This window comes from Echeneis naucrates, chromosome 21 (assembly GCF_900963305.1).
Source record: "Echeneis naucrates chromosome 21, fEcheNa1.1, whole genome shotgun sequence".
In the NCBI taxonomy this organism is placed as follows: domain Eukaryota; kingdom Metazoa; phylum Chordata; class Actinopteri; order Carangiformes; family Echeneidae; genus Echeneis; species Echeneis naucrates.
The window spans coordinates 7,886,435-7,907,781 of record NC_042531.1 but is presented as its reverse complement, the minus strand read 5'-3'; the positions used below and the strand labels follow the sequence as shown (position 1 = coordinate 7,907,781).

The 21,347-nt window shown below is 38.3% G+C and overlaps 2 protein-coding genes across 3 annotated transcripts; both read right to left on the bottom strand.

Annotated features, from left to right (window-relative positions):
* Positions 1–5: 5 nt before the first annotated feature.
* ube2al (ubiquitin conjugating enzyme E2 A, like) lies at positions 6–3,995 on the bottom strand. Of its 2 annotated transcripts, XM_029530638.1 has the most exons (6): positions 3,842–3,995; positions 2,323–2,403; positions 2,214–2,239; positions 1,756–1,845; positions 1,585–1,673; positions 6–796 (listed from the first exon to the last, which is right to left on the bottom strand). In XM_029530638.1, exons 1-6 carry the CDS (start codon positions 3,883–3,885, stop codon positions 668–670), a joined length of 459 nt encoding a protein of 152 aa, XP_029386498.1. In that variant the 5' UTR covers positions 3,886–3,995; the 3' UTR covers positions 6–667. The 2 variants fall into 2 exon arrangements, with proteins under 2 accessions (XP_029386498.1, XP_029386499.1); XM_029530639.1 differs by lacking the exon at positions 1,756–1,845.
* Positions 3,996–4,771: 776 nt separating this feature from the next.
* ankrd10b (ankyrin repeat domain 10b) lies at positions 4,772–19,685 on the bottom strand. The gene is made up of 6 exons (XM_029530264.1): positions 19,250–19,685; positions 18,230–18,382; positions 17,141–17,232; positions 8,136–8,401; positions 7,713–7,820; positions 4,772–5,497 (listed from the first exon to the last, which is right to left on the bottom strand). Exons 1-6 carry the CDS (start codon positions 19,445–19,447, stop codon positions 5,271–5,273), a joined length of 1,044 nt encoding a protein of 347 aa, XP_029386124.1. The 5' UTR covers positions 19,448–19,685; the 3' UTR covers positions 4,772–5,270.
* Positions 19,686–21,347: the final 1,662 nt, after the last annotated feature.

The following is a 21,347-nucleotide window of genomic DNA, read 5'->3' as shown; positions in this document are numbered from 1 at the left end:
ACAGATTTATTTGCCTTTTTTATTTACAAGTGCTGAAAAAATGACATGGGAGACAACCAGTGCAAAATCTGTACATAAATTCAGTTGCAGGTTTCTTATATACATGAGTACTGAACGAATATGTGAATATACTCTTACTGTCATGCATGTAACAGAGTTTACAACACAGCAAAAGACACGGTATAAAGATGTCCGACTTAGTTGTAGTCGATGATGCTCAGGCTTCTCATTCTCCTGAGGAAAAGTGGGGTGATCACACTGGAGCTCAGACAAACTTAGAAGAACAGATCAGGGGCACAACAGAAGAGGGCCCATGACTTCATTGATACACCGTCCAAGACATTTAACATAATCAGTCACGGGGCGTTATCACAGCAAGTTAGAACACACCAGAAATTTTGGGTAATGGCCCACAAGTCCATATCAACAAAACATCAAGGCAAGATTCAGCACATTTCCCCTGATGAACTGGAAAAGGGGGATAATATAGAAAAAATAAATCCCTCCTGGTGGTTAAGAAAAAAATGAGAAGTTGAAGGTAAAGTGCATAAAAGCTTAAAATCAAAAAGGGTTTTTGGGGGGTGGGGCAAAAATTAAGAGGTACTCCACTAAAACTTGCAGCACACACAGCTTTACAATGGAGAGAGCAGCTATCAGGATTGTCAGGTCAACTGTCTCTCCAGCTTTGTTCTACAATGGCAGACACACGCTTCTCATACTCCCGCTTGTTCTCCTGGTAGAGCTGGGCTGCCTGACTGTTGGCTGGACTGTTGGGGTTTGGTTCATCAAGCAGAGACTGTGTAACAGAAAATATATTCAGAATGCCAGAAAATAACCAATCTGTATTCATCTACTTGGTTACATGTCTACACCTTTAATGGAAGTTCATTTTGACCACGCCTTCAGGTACATTATGCAATAAGAGTAGAATATTTTGTCATCCAACTTATGCAACCACCAAAATCTGGTCCCAAAGTCTGACTCTGAATTATCATTTTCCAAAGTCATGCAGTTTATGATTTTACTTTTTTTGCCATTAGAATTTCTAAATAAATATATATAAGACAGAATAATTTGTGTGCAACTGTCTCACCATCTATGCAGTATTTGTTTTACACTATAGTGGAGCTGCAGTGACAGGTCATTTGGAATATGCATTTTGGTAATCTTTTTCATCAGTTTGAGTTTCTTTTGAAGAAAAAGTCTTAACACAAATTTTTTTTTTTACAGCTGAAGATCACGACCATAGGACACTTTGACCATTCTCTGATATATTGTGGACCAAATGACTTATTGATTAATCAAGACTTAACAAATAACTTGTCACATAAACTCACAGCTACACCCTAGCACTAACATGGAAGTCTCACATTTTTATCAGTAAATTTTGCAATTAAATCTTTTTCCTTTAATCAATTTCTTCTGTGCATTAAATTGATTAGTCAGTTTTGGATTTAGAATTTAATAGCTGAAAATGTACTTCATTTTTTTCCTATTGTATATCATTGTACAGTGAATACCTTTGTGTTTTATTCACATTAGTTTATTAAATGAAAATAGTAGTTAATAATTGACCCTTTTTACCTGGATAGATGTAAGAATAGAGGAAACATCATAGGTGGGACTCCAACGGTTCTGTAGGATATCCAAACATATACTGCCATCTGCATAAACTAGAGAGAAAAATACATTTATGCACTAACCACAAACATCAACAACACTTTAAATTGTCAGTGTTTAAGACAGTATTCCTACCATTCGGATGAAACATCTTTGACACAAATCGTACTGTGGGGGGTTTGTTTGGGTATTCTTCTGTGAACTCTACAATTAGTTTAAATGTACCTGTAACAGACAAAAAAAATATTTCATGATAGATTAAACATGATTTACTGCTTCTGTTGAGCGGTATTTTAAGGCAGGTCTGAAAAAACACCCTCTGTTATACTAAAATGAAAAGATGTATAATGCAAAACTAATAACAAAATCATTTCAAAGTAGAAAGAGAAAACTGCTTGACTGGGCAAAAAATAGAGGTAGCTGTCAACAAATGATGATGGGATTTTGCAACTGGCAACAGTGTAAGTATATCCTAACCAGGGAGGGACAGAGGGATTAGATGTTGTGAAGTTACTATTGCTAGACTGAAATACAAACAGAATGTCTTTCTAGCTACAAAAAAATAATGAGATAAAAAATACTGAGTTACTTGCCATCTTCAAAGGGTGTTCCTTCGGGGCTGAGAGGTTTAAGAAAAAAAAAAATTACTTGATTTTATACATACATTTGCAATAACATTTTAACCGTGTAGAAATGTCTTACCCAAATATGACTGCATTCCACACCATGATGTTGTTTTCAGATGGGGCACCGCTAACACCAGCTGGAGGATCCTCTTGTAGTCTTCAAGACAAAAAAGAAACCATTATAACAGGACTTACGAACAGGCAACAGACTAAGTCAGGTGAATCCCATAACTGAATGACCTCTTTAACATTTATCCAAAGTCCAATTCCAAATACAACTACCTGCTAAAATAATTGACAGCAGGAACAGTGAACTTTGGATAAACAAACAATATTCCCGCATAAAAAAATAAAAATAAAAAAACCTTTTAGATATCATTAATATCCTCCTGTCCAACTTTGATTTAAGTGAGATAGAAAAATAAAAAATGTTTCTGACTATTGTCACATATGTATAACATCTTGCTTTTATGGATAACTTGGCACAACAATCAACATTAACATAAGTAAAATGAAGATTGTCCCCATACTGACCCCAAAGTGTTCAGACTTTTGTTGATAGTTGAAACATAAACTAAACTCAGCAACCCTTCAAAACAATCTCAGAGCACAATTCTACTCCATTCAGTGGTATTTTACCCCCTTCATAGTTCTTCTGGGTTGTAAAAGCTTGTGAAAGGTTACTAAGGAGTTACTAACAATAAATAAAATTATGATCATTCTCCAAACTTTCCCCATTGTGTCTAAAACCAAAGGTGACGTCAGAGCACTTGCTCACTGTACTTGTCCAAAGTTTTCCAGGTCAGAGCAACGTTAACACCTTAAATAAAACCTATTACAGACTTAGTACCCGCTGAAGTAAAACACTCATTTAAATGTGGAGTACAATGAAGTTTTACTTCTGGTCAAAAGCCAACCCCCCCGTCGACACTTTGTTCTGTTGTCGTGAAAACAATGCCAGTTGACTGCAACTTCAAATGAAAAATAAAAGTGTCCGCCGATTTCCGTGTTATTCTCATGTTGTGCTTTCCACATTCAACGCCACGAAAAGCATCTGTTGTTCGGCGTGTCGTCGTTTCACGGCGCGTCTGTCAATCCGTCCTCCAAACTTTAATTATTTACTGTGACAATTTCACATGGCTACCGTTAAAGCTGGTTAACAAGGCTCACAATCAGACGACGTCAAACGCACAGGAGCGTTTAATTTAGAGTGAAACCAGTCAAACATATTTGTACCACCAAGAACAAACTTTGTCGTGAACATTTAAATGAGAGCCGGTTTAAGCAGTTAGCGGCTGAAAAGAGCCGGAGTTAGATGCTAGTTAGCACTGTTAGCTTCTAGCTACGGACGAAGCGCTTCTACTAAATGAACGTTATTACACGTTAACGTTCCGGGTTCGCCGAGACAAATGTTAACAGGGTGGTCTTTGTGTTAAGAATACATTTAACCGCGGGTGTCGGTGAATATATTCAATAATATTTTATAAAAGACATTATGACTCGCTATACTAAGCTAACGCGAGATGAGCTAATGCTAGCTGTTTTTGACAAATCATATCTTACCAACATCACCGGCTCATTTTTTTTAAACTCACCGTTTAAAATCTCTCATAAGTCTCCTTCTGGCTGGGGTTGACATGGTCTAACTCGTGAAAGGTGTCCTGAAAACACTTGTGTGTTCACAGATCTTCCTCTTATGAACAACTTAAACTGTGTGTGACGTTATCTGACACCTCTCCAGCAGCCGGACTCTTTCTTTCGATAATCCTGCCTCTCTGGTTAGCCCAGCTAGGTTTACTGGACGATACCATTACACATGAGGTGAGGGGGGGGGTGAATTTCTAAGTGCCACGTTACACAAAACAAAACTATAAACGGGAAAATTATTACAATCTTACACTTCCGCTTCCCCGACATACCACACGGAGAGATTTAAGTACATGGCAATACAATATATATCAGTACTATCTTGATTTATTTAATAGTATCAGTTTTTTTTTTACCAACCCCTCCCCCTCCGTCGTGCATCACGGGGCGTGATGGCAGTGACGTAATGTTTGTGCGGCTCCTCCATGATGAAGGTCGTCCCCGGTGACAGGTGACCGGTGGCCCGGTACACCGTCTCAGCTGGCCCCCTAAACGTGAGACAGGAGTGGGCAGGATAAAACCGGCTCATCCACCACACGGGTTGGCACCCCGCCCCCCCTCCAAAAAATAAATAACTGTGGTTGGCATGAGTAAAAAGTGGATTAGACTCAGTCTTTGGAAATACGTTGATTTCCACCTCAGCCAGACAAACAGACATTTTATTAATGATTAGGGACGTTCGGATCTTTTTCAGTAAAATCAGTAAAGCCAGGAAAATGAACGAATCTTTTTTCCTTACTTAATTTCCTTCACTGGAAGCAGTGTGCCCCCCCCGCCCCGAGACCAGAAACTAGACCGGAACCCCCGACAGACACCACCCACCGACATGACTTCTTACTCCCGAGTCATACAAAAGATCAGCTCAAAATGAACGACACATCACCTTTTATTGTCTTACAAAGTTGATTAGCCAAGATACGGGTTTATTGCCCAGATAAAATGTATAAGTGAAACAGCGGAAAATAAAACGTAGAATGAGCCAAGCTTTAACTTTTGCGAAATGTTTTTAATTAATGAGTAACATGCGATATGCTAGCCTTCACGTTCATTAACATTTTTAGCTGAAACAAACAAAATTGAAAGTATTGGCAGTGCTTCATTACAAACCACTTGTTTAGTGTGAAACAGTTCAGGCTTATTTTCGGCTTCATTAAACTAAAAAAAAAACAAAGTTTCAAAGGAACAAAGGAAAAAATGCACTCCTTAACCATACACATTTCAGATCCATTCTCAGCAATGGGCCTGCCCTTTATAATGACAAATAAACGAGTAAACAAAAAACAGCACCACTCAATGGCATTAAGGCAAATGGATGCTTGCTTAAGCGTACATAAGATTCAGGCAGAGAGGAAGCCTGTTGACCAGAGCCTTGATATTTTAAGATCCATGGTAAAGAAGCATGGTGCTGTGAAGGGCATGGTCATACAACTGCTCTGCTTTCACTGACTTCTGGTGCTCCACCTGGCTGCCTGCCGTGTTGATCTCAGGTGAGTCACTGCAGGTGTGTTGGTCATGGTAGGTTTCTGGGGCTGGGTCATAACCAAATGGAAGCTGCTGATTGTGACCATTTGAGCAAAGATCCTCACAGTGTCTCTCACCTGCGACTGAGAACGAGACAGACAGTCAAATGGCTTGTAAATGATTTATCAGCACATTTCTGCTCTTCAGAAAGAGCTTAAAAACACACAAGTGTCAAGATTTTGTTTTGCACAACTGCCAACAGGCTGCTACATCAGTGTAGCAGGCTTTAAAAAAAAATTGTGACTGCATTAAACACACTGGAAATAACATTTTCTGCAACACACAAAGTTTATCAGTACATTTCAAAATACGCTGCACAGTCATATGTAATCCAACAAGTACTGACCCAGACCTTGTTTTAAGTGGGTCACATCCTGATCTGAGTTAGTGTTTGACACAGTGACCTAGTACTGTTTCCACAGTTGCATTCAAGCTTTGACACAAGAAAATCTTAAGACAGCTTGGCATGCCAGAATCCACAACCCAACATAGCAAGCAGGGATGACTTACATAAGGGGAGCCTAGAGAAATTGTTTTCATGTTTATTACCATTCTTAAATACTAATATGAAAACTATGTCTCTTGTTAAAAAAATGCAGCATGAGGCATGGCTTGACAGATACATAAGAATACATGAATAAAACAAAGGCCACCACAGTAACATTTATAAAATTTATCAACATTTAATGATTTCACACAAACAAGTACAAAGCTAAATTTGCTCAGTACTAAGCACTAAATGCTCCAAATTCAATGGCTATACACTCAAAACTCCTTGCATGTTAAACAAAATAATCAAACTCCACCTTGAACATGATATAGTACTACAAAATACAGAAAGACATTCCCTTTGCATTAGCTATAAAAGTTTAAAATAATATACATAAAGTTGTTGTTCTAACTATTCAATACAGCTCAAGAAATAAGGCTTTTTGCAGTGCAGAAATCTATGCAAATTTTCTTGAGCAGTACAATTTATTCATGATCACTGATTGTAAAATGGTCAAATATCAATTTAAAAAAATTTGACTGGGTAATAATATATAGCAGAGATGTGAGGGCCCTGCTAATTGCTTTAAAAAATCTTTGCTAGCACGCACCCAGTGAACACTCACCATACTTGAGAATCATTTTAACACACCGCCAAAATGAACACAAAAGAAGTGGAGAGAAAGAACAACATTTCAAGCCCATGGACCACTATGTCTTAATGTGACATCTATAGACGACAAAAAAGCTGCACAATAAAACATTTATGTTTTACAAGCTACATTCATATTGGGATATGCTTTGGCATTAGCTAACTCTTGAATATAAAACAGCCTCAGCACACGGATGGATTCATTTCTTCAGTGTGTTTTAAGAGCGCTCAGGCAAACACCATTGATTCCGCAATTTCTTCATTGAATAATATTTAAAAGAATATTTGACTTATTCAGTGAAACTGGAGGCGAAACTTTTTTTTTTTTTTTTTTTTTTTTAAATCAGGGGGAAAATCCAATTAAGATATAGAGAGATATTACATTTCATGTGCATACTAATAGCACTCTTTTGTAGTCATCTATCTTAAGAGTTGCAAAAAAAAAAAACAAACAAAAAAAAAAAAAACCATGACACTTCTCAAAACAGCTACACGAGCATATGACTGTTTTATCTTATTTTTTCAGCACAAGGCTAATGAAAATACCATCATCTAACCAATATTTTTCTATGGAGCTAGAAAAACCTACATTTGCACTGGTGATGCAACCATGTTAATAATTTTGTATTAGATAGGATGTTGTATAATTGTGCAAAACAAAACATATCTGTTAATTATAAATCTAGAATATGAGGATTACACAACATTTATCTGTATAACCGGACAGATGCATTAAATATTGCTGTAAAAGAAATGTAAATACTTTTGTCCACCCAAGTATGATGAGCAACATGGAAAAGTAGAAAATACCACACGCACACACAGCTATACATCTTTCAAATGCAGCTTACTGATAAATCCAAACAAATGTCATTACTCATGTATTATGCAAAAAATTGCAAAGCGATGCCAAAGATTTACACTGCACAAATGGAAACATTAGAGTGCGTCACTGGACACACAAGCCTTTTACAAGTAGGCATAAGAGTTGGTGCAGCGACAAGGGGTCTGCATTGATGCCACAGTGATGACCTCCAGCTCTTTAGCTGCTGGGCTTGATTTGTCCCGTCCCCCCTGGTCCTCACACCGATCCATGGGCCCCGGCCCTTGAGGTGGTGTAAAACCATTCATCCCAAATGCAAAGGGTCCTGGCCCACCTGAGGTTACAGTTGCTGCCAACTCCATGTTCATGCTCTCCATCACGGTCTCTCCAGCTCCACCCAGTGGCCCATTCCCATTCAGCATTTCTGGTGGCATGCCCAGACCTTAGAGAGGGATGCACACAAAAATGAAGCAACATTTACTAGTACAATAAACTGCTCTTCTGAAGAATATCTCACAAAAACAAGCTGAACACAAACTCTGTCTTCATGGAAGTTTGTGTGCTGCTTTATCAGATGTACAGATACGTTTTTTTTTTCCAGGTTTTTCGATAAGCATTGCAGGTTGCATAGCAATCTTAGCAATGCTAGTATGAGGTTAACCATACTAGCTGTTTTCCCTCCAATGAAAAAGGGTTTGGGGGAAAAAAAATTATCTGACAACAACTAAACACAGCGTTGATTAGATGAGTGACCTACCATTAGGTCTAGCCTTCTTGACTGGGTTTGCTTCCATTCCATCAAATGACCTCTTTCTGTTGGGCACGCCATTCAGGAAGCTGCGTCCCTGGATGGTGGGGTGAGCATGGCCCCCATTCTGGGTCATGCCATTCAGAAAAGCCCCGAAATGGGACAGAGCCATGTTTTGTTGGAAGTTCTGGGCATTGGAGAGAATCTCAGCACACTCCTGGAATCCCTGGGCGTGGGCCAGGTCAGCAGCAGTCAGCCCACTGGCATTCCTCATACTGCACAATGGGAAGAGGGAGTGTTAGACACACACAGTGCATTTGATTTACACAAATAAAAAACAAAATAAGACAAGTGCACTCACGCAGGCACACATACAGACTCATTAAGCAAACATTCACACACAAACAGACAAACAGATGTACACAAATAGCCTGTACTGCTCTACCCCCTCATATCCTCTTCGTCATCTTCATGAGAGATGACGACTGATCCCTTTTGGATCATTTGGATCTTCCATTGAACTTAACTCTTGAAACAGTTTCCAAATGAATAGGGAAACGTGTATGCTGCAAAAGGACATGATTAAGACATCTGTGGGTATGCACTAATGTTGTGAACGAATGCCTGGAAGAAGAAAAACAAAACAAAACAAAACAAAACTGCAGGCGTTGTGAGACGCTTGACAAACTTGGATCATGGATGATTCTTCAGTCAAGTATTGTAGGTCACTGGCACTTCCCCGCTGATACTGTTGACTGAATTTTTCCAGTCCTGCATCAAAATTCCATGCAACCGTTGTGACATGAATCAAATTTGCCCTGCATGTAGAGTGAGAGCACCTGTGCCTATGAATGCTTGATATATCTGAAGAGGTGATGTGCGTCAAGTTGGAAGAGTTGAAATGAAGAATCACGTGTATTTCTTTTAAACATGTGATGGCACTAAGTCTGGCAAGGCAGGAATGTAGAGTACTTCCAAGCAAGAGAACTTCTTGATGTAAAAGAAGCAAAGATGTCATAGACTTCTATCTTCAGATGAAGCACGATGTGTGAATGAGTGGTTGTTAAGGAAGATGGAAAAGGAACCAAATGCCGTCTTCAAGCTTCAGAAATCCAGGTGTCTTCTCCTGAGAAAGTGGGACCATCAACTGAATCCTCATCTTGTTTCAAGAAAAATGAAGAAGACAATGAAAAATAAGAGAAAGATCTATATTAGTGTCAGAGGCATCTGTGTAAACAATAACTCAAATAAGAGTCTGTGCAGGCCAAGTTGTGTTAATCATGTCCATTTGCAGCAGGAATAAGGTGTTTTTCTGAGTGAAATAATGAATGAGCAAACAGTGTTGTGTACCAGGTTGTCAATGTTCACAGTTGTCGATACTACAGTATGGAAGTAATGTCACTGGCTAATGAAACCAGAGAAAAACACTAGTCCTATCAAATTTCAAGAGAATAATATCTTATACTTGTATTGCTTTTGCAGTTATTTAGTAAATAAATTGTGTCTCCTGCTGCTGGGAAATAACATTGCAGGAACACATGCAAAAGGAAACGCCTGGTCAGTTGTCAAGATGGACGTAGAAAATATCCCACCGTCTAAAAGTTGGCTGTTCTCTTAATGGCGAGATTACTCCCTTCTTTCCATTGGCTAGTTACAAAACAATACAGCACTTGTTCTGAATCTAAATGTCATGACACTACCAAATGAGTCCCCAAAGCAAACAGCCATGTCTTTGTCAAAGAACTGGAACCCCTGGCCCACATCCAAGCTCTTACCTATAATGAAAATGTTTAGAAACTTCTCTATCTGTAGACCATTTTAAATGCATCAGAATGAACTAGAGTATCAACAGTGTCCTACTGAAAGTGAATAATTTCCTAAAATGCTTGGGTACTTAAGAAGCAAAAGATTAAACATTGTTTTATTCTAATCTAGTCCTTCATTCTGATGAACTTTGTGGCATTAACTTCCACACTATTAGGCAGCATTTTAGGTACACTGTTGCTGTTTGGTCATTCATTTTGTTTTGAATCTTTTCTGCTTTTTTCTCTAAACAGTTGTGCAAAAAAGAAACATTTCAAGAACTAGTGCACATGAAAACATTTTTATAAAGAATTCAAGATTAAAAAACAAAAAAGTAAAAATCACACAATAACTTCTTGCACATACCCGTCCCCTTCAAAATTAACGCTTCCAAGGAAATTTTCCACGAGATCGCATTTATACTGGAAACCATATTGTGATAAGGTAGACTGATTGGTCTCACTAAAAGGAATTAAATGTTATTAGCTTCTGTGTTTAATCCTCCAATCACTTCACATAAAGCTAAAATTCCCCTCTTGAACAGAAAAAGTAAACTTAGGCCAGAGAGGAATAAATCCCCCCCCCCCAAAAAAAAAAACTGAATCTTGAGCAAAATCCATTTTAATGAATTTGCCGTGTTGTTTCATTCTTTTGCAATATTCAGACACAGTCTGCTTTATTTGATAGAATTCTTAACATGTTTTGCTACACAATGTTTTTGTTGTAAATGTTGCCCACAGGGAGTCCAATGGTTCAGCATGCGGGCTCTTAAACCACATGTTTTCTGACTTCAGATTAAATCCCACCACAGTCTTCCCATCTCTCCCTTTTCTGCTTAAACTCAATTTAACACTTGGAAATTTGATACTTAAAGTAACCATTAAGTTCCTCCACACCTTCATTTTAGGGAGTAATATGTCATGTTTATTGACAAATTAGCCTCCTCGAAATAACTTAATAACTAATAACTTCACAGAGCAGTCATATCAATATCAGTTTTCAACAGCTGCAGTGTAACAGCAGCAGATGTTATGGGATTTATTGGTGTTTTGAATCCAATTAAAGACAATTTAAATACAATAGAAAATGTCTAAATCACCTCTAACAACTTTATGACTTCAATTCAAATGAAAACTGGAGCAAAGAAATATCTTCAGATAACATCTTCAATATGCATCACTACTGATTTCTTTTTTGAGCATTTACTGTAATTACTTGTCAACTGACTCATGCACAAGTGAAATGCAAACACCCCATTATACAAAAATAAAGTAAATAGCTTTCATTCCTTTTAGTGAGACCTGGCATCTACAGTATGCACTGACCCAACAAAATGGATAACTGTGGCCCACACTAATTAATCCAGCTTTATTGTGGGAATTTAAAAAGGAAGCGTTAATTCTTTGTAAATGCCTGTTATGCTTTGCTTTTCCGTCCTAAGCACACAATATGTATCTTCTCTAACTATCGTCTAACCTTCCAGAGGCAGCCTATTATCATGCTACATGTTGACATGGGACTCACGTGATTAAACCTTTCCATATAAAAGGCTCCTATGGTTAGTTCACAAAATCAAAAACAAATCAGAAAATAAAAACAAAAACTAGATACAGGAACAATCATGGATAATAAGCAAAGCATGCAGGTCTAAAACTTTAGTTGTGATTCATAAAAAACCTAGCATTAAAACCAATCACCGCAAGAAATACCTCAACAGTTTGCCAGTGTGTAGATAGGAAGCGATAGTGAGAACACTCAATGCCACAACAGTGCGGCTATCCCAGGGAACGGGGCAGACTCAGCAGTGTCTATTCTCCCCCTTTCTAGGATTACTTGAAAAAACCAAGTCATTTCCAATTCAATGGCTGCAAAACATTAAGACGTACGGTTCTGGTTCTGTTAACAGTATAGAAAACTTTTTTTTGTAACTTATTGTCACTTTCATAAAGGAAAAGGTGACAAAGATTAGATGTCAAAACAGACTAAGATACTGTATAGGGTTAATACTGTGACATACAAAATAAAACATTTCTGTGTATGAAGTAAAATATTTGATACAGTGAAATGACAGTGAATAACCATTGCAACAGGATGAGTGTTAGCATTAAACAGTTAATAGTTCAGTACATGATGCTATGCAACTCTAACCCATCTCACTCAGCTGCTCTAAGCCTCTGTCTCTCCACTACTCTGATCACCGGCAGCCTCTAAACACTGTCCTCCCTGCTGCTAGCTTTCTAATGGACCATCTTAACAGTTAGAGGCTCATGACAAAAAGAAAAAAAAAGTTGATTTTAGTAAGTTTGTTTTAAGAAATATTTGAATTTATAGAGAGCTCAGGAAATGTCCTATAGGTTATGGTTTAATATCTAAGATTGTTTGAACTGATGTAAAGATTACATTTGGAGGTAGGTCCTGTGGAAGTTAGGAAAAAAATTATCAGAGCCATAATTAGACTATATTTTCACACATTATTTTTATTGAATATCATGGATTTGTATCAAATTATCACGAGGTAAAGCAAATTTTATTTTTGTCCGGCAGATATTAATAGTTATTTAAATGTTTTATATAGCTTTTGGACAATTTCAATTCAAACACTAGAGACAGGAGCTTCAAGATAGACTACTTTCTTATTAAAGTGGAAGAGAGAAAGTTGACTAATGAGACAAATTTTTCACAGTACAAACATTATATTGCTGTCCCAAAGAAAAGCTGTGCTTACAATCTAAATGGGACAAAGATATGGACCACTTGACAATGAGGACTATTGGTCCAGAATCTGGGCTGTGCGTTGAACGGTTCAAGGTTCAGTGAGTGAAACAGGCATAGGACACAAGGACGGGATTTCCTCAGAAGGGTTTCAAAGATTGGCCAGAGGAAAAAAAAACAAAAACAAAACAATGTATTCACTGAAGTCGATATATAAACTTCTCAAGATGAAAGCTTCACCTCATATTGCAGACTGAAGTGCATTAAAACATTTCAAAAGAGAGGACTCAGGCTCCTGATCTCAACAAGGTTAGTTGCCAGGCTCATTATTTGGATCTGTGGCCTGCAAGTTTGTTTGTTTTTTTTTATAACAATACTCAAGATGGTTGACTCGATGGTTTGTCTAATGACTTAATTAAGTTTGATTTCTTTTGGAGCTATGGCCTGAGATTGTCAAGAGGTGGGAGGCCTGGCCTGGCAGCAAAGTGCTCTAAAATGTAGTCCAACTATAAAGCAGGGAGTTAGAAGACTATGGCCCCTTACTCATGAATCCTCAAGGAACAGGAAGGTACAACAAGATGAACCATCCGAAGAGGTGAATTCAAGAAGTTCGAGAGTCATGATAAAGTAGTCTTCTTCATAATTCATGTGATGCTGTTCATATGAAGAAAAAATATATAACAACTCCACTGTTAAAGGTCAGACTCAGATTTTAATTTGAAAATGCAACTAATAAAGTCAGGCTCTGGATTAACCTTCTAATTACTGGACAAGTTAAAGCTCCATCACATTGGATCTGTGTCTGTTTGTCAGAGCATAAGCAAGAATGCTCTTTGGCTTGGCATACTTCCACAGAGAGAAAGGCTTTGGCAAAGGGAGCCATGTTTCTTTTTCAGCTTTAATTTATTATATTTACATCGGTTTCATTGCAAACTGTTAATCATTTTAAAATTTTAGTTGTGGACGGCAGCAGACAACTTGTTTTATAAATGTGACAATGGAGTTTAAATCTGTTGAAAGATTATATAAACCCTCATATGCATATGGCCAGAAAACAAGAGCTCGTAGGTGTCCATGTAGCATTTCATGTTACCTTGGAAAAAGATCATTCCAACAGTAGTGATGGAGATTCTAACCTGGAGTGAAGGAGGATTTTCCAGGAAAAAAGGTATACTTGTAAACTATTTATGAAGCTGGAATAAATTTTAATTTCTGATATTTATTGTTGAGTGGTTGAAATATTATAGAAATTTAAAGGACGGTTACAATAGTTCAAAGCTCATCTGTCAACATTTAAACAATAAATTTTATGCTGTGTTTATCCTAAAACATTAAAGATATAGAGTTGCCTTTTGTTTACATGTATGATTCAATATGTAAGAAAAAGCTTTATTTAAAATATATTTTTTTTTTACGTGTACATTTTTTGGTGATAGATCAAATGTGTATGTGCATATGTGCAACATGTTCATTACACAAGCAATAAAATATTTACCATCAAATTGCATTCAATGGTGCATTTGTAAATGCATAAATTTTATCTAATCTGAAAAATTAAAATAAAAAGGAACATTTGGTTTTTAAATTATTTTATACTTTTTTTTAACAGAGGAAATTTTGAAATAATAGTAACAGAAATGTTGCACCCATTAAATCTAAATTTAAAGTTATTTAAAGTAGTTTTTTTTTTTTTGCCATGAGCCTCATTCCCACTAGTGTCCCTCCCAGTTGTGCCCCCCTACATTTCTTTGTCATAACTTAAAAAAAATTACTTTATAATAAACTAAACTAAATATAAAATCTATAATCTGCAGGGGAAAAAGGTCACATATCATTTTCATCATTAATATTACTCATCAGCTGATAACCAAATGCACATTAGAAGTTGTAAAGCATTTATAAAAATGCCTAATGAAAAATATGTCTGCACAAATGCAATGCATTTTATTTTGTCAAACAACCAACACAACCAGGGGTTCTTTTGCTTTGCAAATCAGAGTAAAAAGCAAATAACCTTTGTCTAATATCTAATTTAATGGCCTCAAGTGCTGCAAGGGTTAACATTTGTAAGTCATTTTCAATTGGTGTTGGTTGTCTGTAGGGGACATGCAGTCTCAAACTCTGAAATCATTTTTCAATAAATATTTGCATTACAACACACTTTTAAAAGTCGTGTTACCATCGCTGCATTCCTTTTGAATACCAGACACCCCAATGAAACAGTGTTAGTCTGATTTTATATTTAATAGTGCCAAATACAAATATCTTTCACAGCTAATGCTAACGTGCCTTTAATAGCTACAACTCAGATTCAATATGGCGAGCATGGCTATTTTTGTTACAATTGACAATCAAAAAATGTACCAGATTCTTTTGTTAGCATAACAGCCCTTTTTAGCATAAAAACAAAAGAAATCTACACATGATAAACTGTGCATCTGCAGAATCCCTGGTTGTTTTGGGTTTCTCTTCTTCAATTTGGTTGAGAAAGAAAAGACAAAGCTTGTTGCAAAAAAATGAAACTCCAAGCGATAGCATTAACAGATAAACTAAAGCGGTCAAGCCACCATCTACACTTGGAAATCTATTGTAATAATATGCTGTGACATTTGTCTTCTCATTGCTGCTTGCACTTGTACAAATTTCTTACTCCTGCTTATACTCAAACCGATTAAGCCAAGTACAATGGCTTAAAAGTAACAAGTAGCACAAAAAGTGATGTTTACATACTTGTATAAGGATGTAAGGATTCTGGCAATCACTAAATTAAGCACTTTGAACTCAGTCACTTTCATAACCCTCAGGAAATAATCTTTTAAATCATGGAGGGCGGGGGGTGTTAAAAGATCAAAAGTAATTGATTCACCTCCTTGTAGGTCTTGGGTATAAATTTAGAAAGCTGGAAAGATGGGTTGGACAAGCATCATTGGCAACAACTGTAACAAAATATTTTCTATAAATGGAATAATCTTGGCAAGGAACAAAGCAGCTGCCAACTGGAAAGGTGTGGCGGAACATTATGACTGAGCCAAATATTTTTCCACATCTTAAAATATCTGAAGTATCTATCTGAAATAGGATGTTCTAGTCTGTATAAATTCATAACCTAACATAAATGTTCTCACAATTTACTTAGGTTTATATCATTGTACAACTGCAAGACCAAATCTCCAAGTAAAATTTAATGTAATAATAATTAAAAAAATTTGTATAAAAAATAACTTTTTGGGGGGGGGCACAATTTGATCTTGCAGTTCATGTGACTAATTAACAAGTTTTGCATTTGTTGAGTTTCATTCTATGCAACAGAAATATAGTCTTTTCAATACTAACGTTAAAAAAGGCCAAAGAGAAACAATGTGCATTTGGTCATCCAGTCAAGCTGTATATGTAAGACACTAACAAAAAACAAAAACAAACAAACAAAAAAAGTTAACAAAGAAAACCACACTCTAGATTTAACAAAGAACATGCAGTATGGTATACTAGGCTAAAAACAGTTTATCAACCTTTACATTAGGTTGTCCTCATGTTTGAGTAATAATTATGCTGTGTTGACAAGAGCTGGTTAAGATTAAAGGCACCATGGCAGGTTAATTATTAACTTTTATTAAACTGCAACATTTCCTTAAATCAAAGTTAAAATAAAGGTGCCTGCTGAAAGTAGATTTAATTCATTTGTGAATAATTCTATATTAACTCAATATGTCTGCAAAAAACATTATTACACACAGAGGGCAACTTAATGTGAATTGTTGCAATGATAAACAACAATTTCAATGATTAACAAAATGTGTCACATTTTCAAGGGACCACCATCGATTCTTTTACAATCTAACAGCACAACTTAGGATCAAACTGTTTTGAGCTGATGGCTGGCAAAGACTGCTCATTTGTTCTTTTAACAGTTAACTGTTATAGACCAACACAAGCTGACTGAAACACAACTTTCTGGGTACAGTTTGTTGCTTAAACAAGTTACATCATCGCCATATTTTTAATACTATTTAAAGCAATATAAATGCACATTTTTGGAGTGCCATTTTACAGCCACAATAGACAATTAAACAACAGGATAAGATGGTGTTTACTGTATATATCAGTAAAAGACTAATTCTGACCTCAGTTTGATCTTATTGTACTTTATGTACAATATGTGTGCTCCATTTCTGATAATATCAAGAGGGTTGATAAACACACAGCTTGAATTTATTCATGATTAAGTTACCCTACATTGCAGCTTCTTTTTAACTGGGTATGAGACAAATGGTCTTTGGAGCAAAAATATACATGTCTTGTTCAGTTACTATTGTAGCCCTGTAAAGTGAATTTGCAGATTCTCCACCTTTCTCATTTACCATATTTTGGAATCTGCTTGTTTGAATTACATCAATGTACTAACTTGAGTTTGGTGGTGATCCCTTGTAAAGGTGTAACTGAATAGTTGGATAGCACAGAGGAAAAAGAAACGTGGATACAGGGCTGATCACAGGACTTACTCAGCTTTCGCTCCCTGAATCAAGAGAGCGTTGATACACTCCAGACTGCCCGCACGAGCAGCCTTGTGGATGGGCGTCTCACCCACATAGTCCTGAGTGATGACATAAGACTAGAGTTACACACACACACAGAAACACAGAATAACATGACTGTGCTGTGCAGAACAGATGTAGGAGCCAAAAAACTTCTGATTCATCTACTATATATAAACAATTACTCTTTTAAACAAATATAACCTCCCTTTCTGACTCCTCCTACATTTTCCAAGGATAGAAAACAGACTCAGGGAACAATAAGATGGTGTAGCTCTGTAAGCCAGACCATGAACTTTTGACCCAGACTTCACCACCACCCACACACATTTACAGTAACACATTAATTAGAGTGCAGATAGAGAAGAGAGAGAAAAAACCCATACAACAGGGAAGCTGTCTCTAACCACAACAAAATAATGGCTGTGCACGCATATCATATTGTTCTACTGTCCCAACAGCAGCCACTAGGTTGAAGTAATATGAATGAATAAATATTATGAAAAAGATTTCACAAATCCCTCAGGTGTGTATTTCAACAAATGTTAAGAAAATTTAAAAACAACTATTAGTGTTATGTCTCATGACGACAACAGCACATTATGTCATAGTGACCTACTAAACTAATTTCTCTCAAGAGTGCAGTGCTGCATAAAACACAGCCCTGGGGCCTGAGTCTTGGCATGAATATACATGAAGGGCAATGATGTGAGTGGGTAATGAGCATAGCAATAACACTGAAAATGAGACAGACAACCTGAATGTAGGTCAAGTAGAGGGGTAAGCAATAGCAATACACTGCAGGGGTCGTGATCCTAAGTGATCCTGCTTGATGGGATCAGTCTGAGCTTAACCTCTAACACAGCTCTGCTCTTTTTACTCAGGCATTAGCACCACTGCCGGTTAATGTTTGAAATTTTCACATAAAAATGACATACTGTTGAAAGTTAAACTGAGATGTCTGAGTTTTTCTTCACTTGTTGGGTGATTTTCAAAGCACCATACTGCACTGCCTAATTTTCTGATGACGTGTTGAGTGTGCATCTGATACTATACCTGTCTGTTAATATCTGCACCAGCTTGGAGTAGCCACAACAAGCACTCAGGGTGGCCCCCAAATGCAGCAATGTGAGTAGGCGTCTGTGCAAACCTGGAGGTTACAGCGTTTACACCACAGCCCACCTGGACCAAACGCATCACACACTCCAACTAGGCAGACAAACAACAATGCATAGAAAGTCAGACAGATTAGGACTTAGCTACAGTGATTTATTCATTGCTTTTTAATAAGTCACTGGGCAGGTAAAGACAAGTGGAGCACATTGGCTGTGTGAAGGCAACAACAAAAAAAGCAACACTGCTCAGTCTGGCAGTGTGGGCCTTTATGGCTCTTTGCTTTGGGCATGCACCCAATTTCTGTGCAAACTGAAGGCCCACTCTTTTCCTGGGGGAGATAGGGAAACAGATCTCGGCACGAATATGTGCTCCTGCAGGGGAGCCATCAGTAGAACTCAAAAAGAAAATCACTCGTCAATGTTCAAAGTTGACTGAGAAGCACCTTTAAATCAGTGGCCTTTTCAAAATAACGCTTACGTAAATGCATGGAAAAAAGTAATAATCGGTCTTTACTTGAGCTCTTTGCTCATAAAGCTCGGGGATATGTATTTATTGAATTGGCCAACAGAACAAACAGAGAGGTGGTTTTGGTGAAGGCCATTAAGTTCATAAAGCTTTTACTGTTTGTGTTAACGCCGTCGGCTCTTTGTCAGCGTCTCCCGAAATGGTCATTAACTTAATGCTGACGTTCACCCGATCCTTCCTACTAAGACCTTACTTTGTGGACCAAAAACACAGTGCACACAGTGTGTTTGATACGCGAAGACACGGCAGCTGGACAGAGACATCGATTTAATGTTAACAGTCTCTCGGCTGCCCGTTTGTCTCACCAGCGAACGGTTAACATCAGGAAATGGCCGAGAGGAGGCTCACGTCGGAGGAGCGATGGCGCTCGTTCTGGATCCAGTTTCACAAGAATAAAATGTTCACGAATGGAAGCACGGTCAGCTGCCGGCCTACCTTTCCAAAATGGGCCGCCCAGTGTATGGGCGTCCAGCCGTAGAAGGTGTCCTCCACGGCGAGGTCGGCCGGGTTTGAGGTGCGCTGGAGGAGGGAGCACAAGGCGCCGACGTCTCCATCCCTGCACGCCCGGTGGAGCGGGAAGCGGCTGGCTAAGACCTCCTCGCTCGAGAATCCAGACTCCACTCCCACCGACATCGTGAGGAGGAAATACACACACACAAAAGAAAAAACGGAGCAAAAAAAAAAAAAATTAGAGACGACAGCTAAGTAGTTCACAGAAGACAAGAGAAAAGGAGGGAGTTGAGGGGGGTGGCGGAGGTCTGGCTGGGCTCGCTGCTGGGGGGTCCGGGGAGCTGGACACACGCCGTCCGGGGAGCTGGACACACGCCGTCCGGGCAGCTGTGTCTTTCTGCCTGACAACACAAAGCCGACGGATCGCTGCACGCGCCGGACTGAAACTTGAGAGCCGCCGGGCGAACCGGAAACTACGGGCTGGATTTCACGATCCAGCGTTCCCAACGGCTCAGCTGCTGCGGCGGCGGACCGGGTGTGGAGCCAGTCCGGTCCATCAGAGGTCACCGGGAGTTTGACGGGACCGGATCGATTGAGTGACAACTCCTGCTTTTCGAAGCTCAGTGTGATTGTGTATCTGCTGTTGTGTTGTCAGAATAACTGCACAAATTAACCGATATACATGTAACAAAGATGAGCTTTTCTAAACCAGAACAGGCCGTGATTAACCCCAGCTCTACCATTCCCACTGCTGATGTGCGATTCCTGAACGAATCGTTCAGAACTCGAGTCATTTTACTGACTCATGATCCGTCATCTGTAATTCGTTCACTGACTCATCCTGCCGTAAACCAGCTGCTAAGAAGAGACCAGACAGCGTGTCAGTGCAGGGACTGAGGGTGATCACTGCATCAGCCCTGGTTTGTTTATTTGTTTATGAGCTGTCAGCCACAGCACTCAGCCCGGTCCAACACACACACCACATACTGGAGGCTGCTGTCGTGAGGAGTGAAACTTGTCAACCACATGAATCCTGACACCTTTTGTTAGTATTCACCATATCAATCAACTAATTAAACTTTATTTATAGAGAGCTTTATAAAGAGCTTTACACATTAAAAAATAAAAGCAGTCAAGACAATATCCCCCACCCATGTCACATCACCATCCACACACACACGCACACACACATGCACATCGACTCACACAAACACTCAGATTAAAAACGGACATTATGTTAGTTCCTCCATTATGTTGTAATTAGAATGCTAAATAAACATGTTATTGAAGTTGATAACTTTCCCGTGTCTGATCGGTGGTTTTAACAGTTTGAAATCGGGGACCGGGACTGATTCAGTGACTCAAATGACTCAAATGACCGAATCACTTTGGTGAGTGATTAATATAAACTCGAGTCAGTGAAAGGAATCGAGTTTCCCATCATCGTCTGTTCAGTTCGTTTAAAATCGACTTTTCTCGACTTGACTCGGCTGCTCTCGGCTCTAGCCTTCGTACAAACTCGTTGCTCCTTCACCTCCAGCCCTGAATCCATTTTCGGACAGTCCTGATTTGTGTTTGTGTGTCATAGAGTCTAAAAGACTCACTGCGACAGTTGAAGTTAATCATAAGCATATACTACTCCTAAAAATACAACAACAATACAACAAATAACATTTTTTATATCATTTTTATGGTCAAATTTAAAAAAGTTACACTGTAGAAAAGAACTAGCACATGCTAAGTCACACAGAGTGTTGGAGTAAACATGCAACTGAACATGGGGACAAACACACCCTTTCATACTTCTTATGCTATTTTCTTTCCTACCACAAGATGGGAGCATACAACTGGAAACACACAAAAGGATCTGAGAAGGGCACCTGGGGAGAGACACACGGTCACACCAAAATATCTGCATTTCAGAAGTCAAATGCTATTAAGGATTATGTTACTGGCAATGCGAAATTTTCATAAGGTTTGTTTTTGGTGTACAACCCCACCATTACACATGAGCCATTTTCAGTTTAAGCCATTCAATTTTAGTCGCCTTTTTTTTTTTTTTTTTTTTTTTTTTTTGCTTTTG

Bases quoted from the DNA above. Each gene is read 5' to 3' on its own strand.
- ube2al (XM_029530638.1), bottom strand. From the start codon at position 3,885: ATGTCAACCCCAGCCAGAAGGAGACTTATGAGAGATTTTAAACG. The intron at 1,674-1,755 runs GTAGGAATACTG...TTTTCTCTCTAG, and splicing joins AAAGATGTTTCATCCGAATG to TTTATGCAGATGGCAGTATA. The intron at 797-1,584 runs GTAAAAAGGGTC...TCTGTTACACAG, and splicing joins CTATTCTTACATCTATCCAG to TCTCTGCTTGATGAACCAAA.
- ankrd10b (XM_029530264.1), bottom strand. From the start codon at position 19,447: ATGTCGGTGGGAGTGGAGTCTGGATTCTCGAGCGAGGAGGTCTTAGCC. The intron at 17,233-18,229 runs GTATAGTATCAG...GTCATCACTCAG, and splicing joins GTGCAGATATTAACAGACAG to GACTATGTGGGTGAGACGCC. The intron at 5,498-7,712 runs GTGGGCCAGGAC...TCTCGTTCTCAG, and splicing joins GGCAGCAACTGTAACCTCAG to TCGCAGGTGAGAGACACTGT.